The 11,018-nt window shown below is 39.1% G+C and overlaps 1 protein-coding gene across 1 annotated transcript in view; it reads right to left on the reverse strand.

The window, feature by feature from the left end:
- The window catches only part of GRK1 (G protein-coupled receptor kinase 1), a gene marked incomplete at its 5' end in the record, with an annotated part of 59,162 nt that extends 56,476 nt beyond the window's left edge, over positions 1-2,686 (reverse strand). The window contains one exon of the mRNA XM_082246843.1: positions 1,985-2,686. Within this exon, the coding sequence (XP_082102969.1) occupies positions 1,985-2,686 (702 nt within the window). The remainder of the gene's footprint in view (positions 1-1,984) is intronic.
- Between the last annotated feature and the right edge of the window lie 8,332 nt (positions 2,687-11,018).

Here is an 11,018-nt window from a genome sequence, read left to right on the forward strand (position 1 = left end):
TATTTTATATTATAACAATTGCACTAGGAGGTGTGGAAACACACAAAGGTAGGTGGGAGCACCAAAATTTCTCACAGATGGGCAGGAACAGAGTTGCGAATTATTGCCAAGAGATATTGCTGTTAGAAGCCATGGGGTGACACAGGTCCTCAGGCTGCATCTTTAACTTAAAATACCACATTTGGGTGAATTGAGTTTACATCCTCCTACTCTTCAACAATTGGCACTTTGTGGGGGGGGGGGGGGGGGGTTAAGATGAGGGGTCGGGTACCTGGTTTTAACAGGTACCCACTCTCACTTCTGGTCGGATCACCATGTGGATCTGAGCGAAAGTTCAGCTCCCTCCTTCCTCTGAACCCTTCTGGGACACATTACAGGTCCCAGAAGACTGCAGGGCCATTCACAAAGCCCAGCGTAGCCCGTGCAAGGCTTCACTGCTGGTTTCGTTTAGTTAAGATGCTGGCACCTGGACACAAAGCCAATTGAAGAATCGGCTAGGGTGAAGACAGCGCTGGATCAATGGACAGGTAGGTGTCCTTATATTAAAAGTCAGCAACCACAGTATATGTAGCTGCTGACTTTTAATTTTTTGGGGAGAGACTGGAGCTCCTTTTTAAAGTGTTTGTAAATGCAAGATTTCATATTCCTGATATGTGTCTGCTGTACCATGTACATGTCTGAGAATGTATCCTGTTCTCTTTATATTGCTTCCTTTGTGTGAAATCCCTGGTGTTTCTACCAGTCCCTCTGCTTTCCTATTAAAAACTGACCACACTAAGCAGGAGAACACACCATGGTCAGTTCTCCAGCTCTCCTTCAATGATCAGACTTGTCCTGACACACCTTCCCATTGCCCCTTGCACAGCCTTTCAGTGTAAAGATTAGTGTGCAGCTTCTTCTCCCCCAGCTTTTATGCAGCTTAGAACAGAGGATATGTGATGACTTGTAAAAAAAAAAAAAAGTGGGAAAAAGGTACTTATTTTCATTTATATCTATACACAAATGTTTTCCCTTCCATTTCTATTTGAAATGGAATGGGTTGTTTTACAAGGTTAGGGTTTACAATCACTTTAAATCCTACTTCTGCTACACCAGTATTCTCTTTAGAGCTAGCTATCAGAAATAAGTGTAAATTGGATACATCTAGCAAATTGAGATTTTTGATTCTCCATTCTCCTTAGATTATTCTTATCTGTACCAGGTAAATACTTTATAAAGGTGTTTAATATTTATAAAGAATATTGCATGTTACTACTTACCTTTCTGTTAAAAGAGAGAATTTCCTTTTCTGATATTGATCGTACAATTCTATGAGTTTATTATATACTTTTATTTTATATACTAACAGAGAGCTTTGCTCAGCACTCTTTTCTCCATAATAGTCTTAAGGTACTTTATCCCATGGTTTCCCCTGTTTTTCACTTACTAAAAGCTTAAATAGTTATGTATTAAAATGATTATAATCTATCCAGTTTTACTTTCCCCTTGGAAGACTATGGCACATATAGTGCTAGAATTTCCTCAGGACTACAGCCAAGATACACAATTATCATGTACTGTATATGGTATGAAGGAAAATAATTAGGAATTTATGAAAAAATAATCTAAAGTCCTTCTGGAAAGTATAAAATGCAAGTAATTTATTATGAAATTCTCAGCAAATAAGGAAATATTTTTGAAAAACGATCATGCTCATTACAGTTTTTTCTTTGCATTACATAATTTACATGCCCCTGATATCTAAATTCATAAAGTAACTATTAATTGAGGTTGAAAAAGCAAGATTTTATCAGCGTCAAAACCAGAGACAAATTCTGTTAAGTGTGATTAACCATGACCTTCAAAGACTAAGCTTCTAAAGAACATCCTGGTCATATCACCTTAAGCCAATCACATAGCTCCTAAACACATTATCTATAGGTGTGCTGTCTTTAAAAAACGTAATCAGTTGAAATTTTATGTATGAAAAAAACCAAGCACTTACATCCAGTCCCTTTCTTTTCTTCAAACGTTTCTTGTTGAGTTTCTTGCAGGCATACATTTTTCCCGTTGCTCTCATTTGAGAAGCTGACACTTCCCCAAATCCACCTTTGCCAAGAACTCTGAAGTCCATGAACCAGTCCTCTCCAATGGGCTGAGCTTCTAGCCATTTCCACTGAAGAAATTTGGACAAATATTTTCCCTCCTTGTACAGTGGAAAAGCATTTTCTTTTAAATAATCCAAAGTAGATTGAAGAAGGTCTTTAAAGAGCCCATCTGGGACCTGTGTATACTCCTCAACTACTGGTGCAATTTTTTTCTCATCTAAATAGACACAAAAATACTTTGAATGTGGATCAAGATGTTTGTTGATGATGCCAGTAGCTTTTTGCAATCGGTCCTCATCCTCTGCAACATCATAATCCTCAATATCACCCCAAATTTCCAGAGCTGGGACGAATTGCTCCACAGTTCCCAAAAACTCCTGAAACAACTTCTTTCCAATGGGTTGCTTGACACAAATATTGTCAAATTCCAGATCAAGCTGATTCTTCAGATGTTCACACTCTGATAGTGGAGGCAATTTGAGCTTGGCACGAAACTTCTTATTTCTTGTAATTTGAGGGTTGAAGCCCCCATCAAAGCTGCCACGAGCTGTAATATATGCTGAGTTGGCTACCACTGTTTCCAAAGCCCCAAAATCCATCTTTGATTGTTTAGTCTCCTGGACCAAACATGAACCACTTGGTAGCTAGAGAAAGCAAATCTTGACTGAAAAGAAGTCCAGCCCACAGTGCAATCAGCGCTTCCAGGCTTAACAAAATCCCCTTGAATTATGGACTAAGGACTTCAGTCGGGTACTGCATGTCTGTGATATTGTGCATGAAAAAAGTGCAGGCACATAAGCTCATGACCTAAAATTCTTAGACAAATTGAAAAAAATACAAAAATGAAAAGAAAAAGCAAGATGGAAAATCCCCCCAGATGCGCAACAGTAATCCAGAGCTTGAGTGATATAATGCAAGAATATCTGTCTAAAAGAGATAGCTAAATGACAGGTGAGAAACTAATACGCCTGAGTCAACACCTCTATAAACTCTTTATCCACTTAGATAGTTAATGCGACTCTCTTTCTCCCTCTCTCTCCATCATTATCTCTTAAACTTACTCCGTTGTCTGGGCCACATAAACAAAACACTATGTAATATTTCAGATACTTCCTGCAGGTCCACTATGCTGTTCTGCAAAAAAATAATTTAAATAATAACTTACTGCTAGAACAATACAATAATAATAAATATATGGGAAAAATTATTATTATTACTAAAATTAACCAATATAGCTACTTGTGCTTTTTAGCTAAAAAGACTGTTTGTTAGCATTCAACTTGTGATTCTTTTCAGCAGAAAGGCATATAATTATTCTAAATTATAGATGTATTTAATGGGGAAGAAAGAAAGGAAAATAAACCGCACAGCGTTCATCTTGCAAAGACAAGTCAGTTCTCTTATGAGGATGGAAATAGGATTATAGTCTTTACAGACATATATAAAACAAAATCTCCAGATTAGAGCATGCCTTCTAGAGTGTGTGTTACAGAGCAAATTGGTGACACTGAATTCTAGTAGCTTCTAGCTATCTATGAGCCATAAATGTTACAGAGGTGTGTAATATAATTCCTACACTTAGGGGTGACTTACAAAAATCTGAAATCACAAGTAGATTTTTGAAAATGTGATGACTTGATGAATGATGTACAAAAATACTTCAAAATTGTATTTGCTGTTAACATTGGATTTTGAAATGAAACAACTTTCCCAAACAAAAACCATATTCACTGTTAGAAATTCATTTCTTTAAGAAAAACTTTCCATCTTGCAATTAGTTTGTTTTAACCATTACAAACTCAAACAAACAAATGTACTCAAAGCGGAGTTTCGGCCACGGGGGTGAAATTTAGCTAAAAATACCCCCGGGACAGTCAGGGCTAGTACATTCCACAATGGATACTGTCCCGGGTCGCACTTACCTTTTAGAAGAAATACTTACCTTGAAAATTTCTTCTCCAGCACTGCCATCTCGGATGTGGGCAGCTGAAGCCAGCGTGTCCTCTTCCGTGTCCTCTTCTCCCAGAATGCGCCTGCACCGGCCCCGCTCGTCACTTCCAGTGCGGGCGCGTCATCCCTCCACAGCTTCTGGGCATGCCCAGAAGCTGTTTAGCAGGGAATGAGGCACCGCACCGGAAGTGACGAGCGGGGCCGGTGCAGGCGCATTGATTGGAGGGGCACCATTAGGAAAGCTACGAGAGCCCATTAAATTCCAGCTGCTCCTGAGCAGTTAGGCCTCATGCACACAGGGCGTTTAGAAGCATCAAGCACTTGGGCATTAACTCATTTCTGTGGCCAGAATAATAATTTATTCTGGCTATTGCCATTAATTAACATTAATTAATTCATTCGATGTGCCTAGCGTTAAAATGCATTTAGTTGCATTTACAAGCATCAAGCATTTTTTTCTGCCAGAACACTGCTGCATCTGGACACGTTAGCAGTGTGTTTTTTTTTTCTGCCCCTAAATGCCCCTGCTTCTAAACTCCTCCAAATGTTTATGTGTGCATGTACCCCCAACCGCAGCATTAAACATGTCCAGTGTGGATGAGGTCTAAATTGCTACATAAGAAAAAAGAGAGGAGACGCAACAAAGGAACTTGATATTTTGTTCATCTTAAGATTCATAAACATGAGATCATTGCCCGATCATGTAAGCATTAGGAAATCTCTCAGTCTCTCTTAGCAGAATTTGCATGTGGCTGTGCTGGCTTTTTAATCTGCTCAATACTTTTTTATTCCAGGTGTAGATCAACAACACCAAAATGATTACTTTCTAATCTGTTTGGACATATTTATGCAATCTTCCAAAAGTTATATTACTCTTGTCTATTTATCTGACCTCCTTCAGATTGCCACATGTGGTAATATCTGCTGGGCAAAAAGTGATATTTGTATTCTATAACAAACAATAAAAGATGTAAGATGAAAATAATGAGTTTCCATCTGTCCCTCTCTGTCTTTGCTCTCAGGCAGTACTGATTCGGATAACACATCATCTTTTTTAGGACACTATGTCAGAAACTGATTTACAGCCATGACCAAAAGTTTTGAGAATGACACAAATATTAATTTTCACAAAATCTGCCTCCTAATGGCAATTAGCATATAACTCCAGAATGTTATGAAAAGTGATCAGATGAATTGCAAAGTCCCTTTTTGCCATGAAAATGAACTTAATCCAATAAAAAACATTCCCGCTGCATTTGTGAAGAAAGCTTCAGGCGCCCAAAAAGGTCCAGCAAGCACCATGACCATCTCCTACAGTTGATTCAGCTGCAGGATCGGGGCACCACTAGTGCACAGCTTGCTCGGGAATGGCAGCAGGCAGGAGTGAGTGCATCTGCACGCACATTGAGGCAATGACTTTTGGAGGATGGCCTGGTGTCCAGAAGGGCCGCAAAGAAGCCACTTCTATCCAAGAAAAACCTCAGGGACTGATGTTCTGCAAAAAGTGGATTGGACTGCTGACTGGGGTAAAGTCATTTTCTCTGATGAATCCCCTTTCCGCTTGTTTGAGGCATACAAAAGAAACCTTGACTGGAGAAGAAAAGGTGAGTAGTACCATCAGTCCTGTGTCATGCCAGAAGTAAAGCATCCTGAGACCATTTATGTGTGGCGTTGCTTCTCAGCCAAGGGAGTTGGCTCACTCACAATTTTGCCTAAGAACACAGCCATGAATAAAGAATGGTACAAAAACATCCTCCGAGAGCTACATCTCCCAACCGTCCAAGAACAGTTTGGAGGAGCATCTTGCCATAATGCAAAAGTGATAACTAAGTGGCTTGGGGAACAAAACATCAAAATTTTGGGTCCATGGCCAGGAAACTCCACAGACCTTAATCCAATTGAGAACTTGTGGTCAATCCTCAAGAGGTAGGTGAACAAAAAAAAAAACACAATTTCTGACAAACTCCAAGCATAGATTATGCAAGAATGGGTTGCCATCAGTCAGAATGTGGCCCCACATGCATGACAGCATGCCAGAGCGAATTGCAGAGGTCTTGAAAAAGAAGGGTCAACATTGCAAATATTGACTCTTTCCATAAACTTCATGTAATTGTCAATAAAAGCCTTTGACACTTATGAAATGCTTGTAATTATACTTCAGTATACCATAGTAACATCTGACAAAAAGATCGAATGGCACTGAAGCATCAGACTTTGTGAAAATTTATATTTGTGTCATTCTCAAAACTTTTGGCCATGGCTGTATACCAGCTCCAGCAACAATCAAGCTATCACACACTATAACCTTTAGCACCTGCATGCTATTTGTCCATCAAAAAGGGTTCGGGGTAAAGGCTTGTACACACTATAAGAAAATCGGGTGAACATTTTCGTCCAAATAATTTCCGTACGACTTTCGTATAGTGTGTACACAACTTTCGACAGTCGATTCTGAATTTTCGTACAACAATTCTTGAAGGGACAAACTCCAAAGTGTTTCCCGTACAGGAAAAAATGAATGATTTTCATTTAATGTGTACTGTTTTAGTATGATTTTTGTACAAGAAAAATCAGAAAAGAAAGACTGCGCATGTTCAGAAACAATAAACAACCAAAAAAAGCCTTTGTCGTACAAGAGTTTTCGTTCATGGGCTCCGATTTGCTGTGAAAAAAATTAGGAAAATCGATTGATCCTTCACCCGATTTTCTTATATTGTGTACCCCACTTTATCCTGGACTATCCCTGAACCTAATGTTCTGACATTCAAAAAACAGATTTTGTTTTCTGAAGAGTAGAAAGGTAAAAAAGACGCTGGTATAGATATATTATTTGCACTGGATTAGGGGTTAGAGTGCTTAGTGCTAGTATGCAAATGAGGCTGTGAATATTCAAATTAAAGTGCTAGCTTTTCTGTGAAAAATTGCTGAGAATGTTACCTATCAAATAGGTACTAATTAAACATATATACTTTTCTCAGTATTACAGTAGTGCAGTCAATAAATAATAATTCTTTCAATATAATTGCTTAAAGTGCTAGATAGTGCAAAAAAATTCTATATAAAAAATAAATATAATTCATACAGGTATTTTTCAATAGTGCTGTGCTTCTTGAAACTTTAAAAGATTTTTAAAACTTTCAATAACTTAAATATAAATACATATAGATATAATATAGGAAATTAACCCCTGCACCATTTTTTGCATGAACTTTTTGGATTACAGTTCACCATTTTAGCACTATTGAAGCATTATTTTATCATTTATTTATTTATTTATTTATCATTGAAGTATTGTTTTATCATTTATTCACGGACCATTGTATTTATATTTAAGTTATTGAAAGTTTTAAAAATCTTTTAAAGTTTCAAGAAGCACAGCACTATTGAAAAATACCTGTATGAATTATATTTATTTTTTATATAGAATTTTTTTCTAGCACTTTAAGCAATTATATTGAAAGAATTATTATTTATTGACTGCCCTGCTGTAATACTGAGAAAAGTATATATGTTTAATTAGTACCTATTTCATAGGTAACATTCTCAGGAACTTTGCACAGAAAAGCTAGCACTTTAATTTGAATATTCGCAGCCTCATATGCATACTAGCACTAAGCACTCTAACCCCTAATCCAGTGCAAATAATATATCTATACCAGCGCCTTTTTTACTTTTCTACTCATCATAACTATTGTATTCATACAATTAAAGGGGCAGCAGGTAAATTATAGATTTAAATAACAAATAGAAAAATAACCAAGCGCCTTCACACTAACAGCAAAAGATTTTGTTTTCTACTGCACAGTTATGCAAGTGCATGCATTAAGGAATTTTGATCCAGAGGCTTTCTTTAAAAGTGTGGGTAAGTGATATCTATGCTAAGTGGGACTAATGAAGCTCAACGTGATCAGTTAACTAGAGACCATATGCATCATTAGGTTTTTTTTTCTGGGCAAATGGCTATTTCCCCACAGCAACCGATTCAGACTTTTAGGGAGTGACTTATGCTGATTGGTGGCTGAGGGGAAATTTCTCTGGTTGTTAGAAAGGAGATTCTGATATATAAGGCCCTGCTTGTTGCATCACTAAACTAAAACTCCTGAACAGAGGTAAGTTTAGAAAATTTCCATTCTCTGGCAGATTGTAGTGAACGCTGGAGTATTTAAATGGCATTCCAATATAAACTTTTTTATTTTGGATAGACCGTAGAAATGTTAAAACTTACACCAGCCTTTTATTGCTGTCTATACCATTGTTAAGCAGACATGCCCTCATTTACCACGTGCACTAGCACAGGAAGTGAGCCAAATCCCTGTAAGGAAGACACAGACAGAAATAAAATCGCCCTTTTCCCAGAACAAAGTTGAAACCTTACCCCAAAATTTCATATTCCTGATATGTGCCTGCTATCCCGTGTACATGCATGAAAAAGTATCCTGTTCTCTTTGCATTGCTGCATTTGTGTGAAAAACCTGGTGTTCCTGGCAGTCATTGATTTCCTATTTTAAAAACAAAAAAACTGACCACACTAGACATGAGAGTATGGTGAGTTTTTTGGCTGTGCTGAGAGCACGGCCTGCTCTCCTCCAATGGTTAGACTTGTGCTAGCACACCCTCTCTGCAGAGCCATTCACTGGGAAGTTAAGTGTACTGCTGTTTCTCCTCCCCTAGGCCTCAGAGCTCCTTATGCAGCTGAAGACAGAGGGTATGTGATCACTCATATAAAAAATATATATAAATATATTTTTTCTCCTTTTTTTTTTATATGTATACACAAATGCTTTGCTTTTCGTTTCTATTTTACCAAGTTTGCCTTTCACTCCTCTTCCCCCCCTATGGACCAGAGCAACTTTTACAATTCTGCTATTGACCTGTTTATTCAGTGATAACTTTGTAACTCTTAAGATAACAAGATAATATATATATTGTTTTTTTAAGGCCAAGAAACAGTATTTTTTTTTGTTCACAATCCTAAGACACTTAAAGAGGTTGTAAACCCAGTTAAAAAAAAAAAAAAAACCCTGTAAGACAAAGGCATAATGAGCTAGTATGCAACGCATACACTACCAGACCACAACTACCACATCACACTCACCATCAGAATTAGGTTTAGTATTGGAACCTGTAGAGAGCAGCGGCACCCTGACATATAGCTCTGATGGCAGAGTAGAGGTCCCTGCTAAAGTCAGGAGTGCCTGACCCGTTCTTCTGTTGCTGAGGCTCAACAATCGCATTGGTTCTCGTATGCAGCAGAGTGTCAGTACTACTGCCGCTCAACCTTCTGGTGAACTGGCAAGCACCAGTGGCCTAGTACATCCTGGTCATAGTCAAACCAGCACTGCAGCAACACTTGGTGACGTGGTGAGTCCCATAACTGCAGTTCAAGCTGGTGCGGGGGCTAGCACAAGTAGTGTCCCGCAGCCACCAAGAATTGTAAGACAGGCCAGTAGAGCCCATAGTGTCCTTCCTGATGCGCTTGCAAATCCTGATTGGGAGCCCACCACTTTTGCAGCACCCGTACTTCCCCCATTCACTGGCCAACCCGGAATTCAGGTGAAAACAGACGATTTTACTCCCCTTGGTTTTTATGAGCTGTTTTTCACAGAAGATCTGTACAGATCTATTGCGAACCAAAGCAATTTATATGCCAATCAATTTATCATTGCAAATCCAAATTTGACCCTTGCCAAAGAATTTGCATTGAAACGTATCACTGTTTCCAAATTTGAAACCTTTCTGGGCCTATCCCTCATCATGGGCATTACTAAAAAGAATGAGTTGCAGTCATATTGGTCCACTGACCCAGTTCATCATATGCCCGTGTTCCCTACTGCCATGGCCAGGACTAGATACGACCAAATCTTGCAGTTCATGAATGAACTCTGTCGTCCTTGGGGTGACCCTGGATATGACCAGCTCCACGAAATTCGGCCCCTCGTAAATAACTTCAACCAAAAGTTTGCAGCCTTGTATACGCCCCAACAAGCTGTCTGCGTTAATGAGTCTCTGATTCAATTTTCTGCTCGCCTTGTTTTCAAACAGTTTCTCCCCAGGATATGGGGTCAAGATGTATAAGCTCTCTGACGAGGCAACAGGCTATACATGTCGTTTCCGGATTTAGGAGCGAAAAGATAGCAATGTGGAGCCCCTCTGATTGCCCGGGCTACATAGGGAGCAGCAGCAAGATTGTTTGGGATTTGGTGTCACCCTTATTTGGAAAGGGGTACCATTTATACGTGGACAATTATTACACAAAACTGCCACTTTTTAGTCACCTTTTTGATTCTGGAATTGGCGCATGTGGCACCGTGTTACCTAATCCCTGGGACTTGACCCAACGGCTTGTAGATTCCCAACTTCGATGGGGGAGAGAGCCTGCTTAAAGTGTAATAAATTGCTAGCAGAAATGTGGAGGGACACACAGAATGTTTATGTTCTGTCCTTCATTCAGATACAATTGTCCAAATTACAAGGGCGACTGGTGTTGTTAAGAAGCCCCTCTGTGTCCACTAATACAACCTTAACATGGGAGGGGTGGACTTCAATGACCAAATGATGGTGCCATACTTATTTGCTCATAAGGCCAGACACTGGTACAAGAATGTATTATACAAAGCGTTAGGAAGAAGGGGATGCTTTCTAAAATTCCAGGAAGAGATCATCACAGCCCTTTTGTATCCAGAAGGTGCTGTGGCCCAAATTCCCAATCCAGATGCAGTAAGCCGACTGCATGAAAGGCATTTTCCGGATGTCCTCCCTGATACGTCTATCCAAAGAGCACCCCAAAGAAGATGTTCTTTCTGTAGAAAATACAGATATAGGCATGACACTCGCTTTTTTTGTCCCTCCTGTTCTGGCCAACCTGGTCTCTGCATCAGGGACTGTTTCCATTGCTACCACACACTACTGGAGTCATAGTATAGGGTACAGCATGGTAAGTCTAGGGCACACTTTCACACAGGGTCTCGAAAGATGTTAGAT

This window comes from Pelophylax lessonae, assembly GCF_965119305.1.
Source record: "Pelophylax lessonae genome assembly, chromosome: 2".
In the NCBI taxonomy this organism is placed as follows: Eukaryota; Metazoa; Chordata; class Amphibia; order Anura; family Ranidae; genus Pelophylax; species Pelophylax lessonae.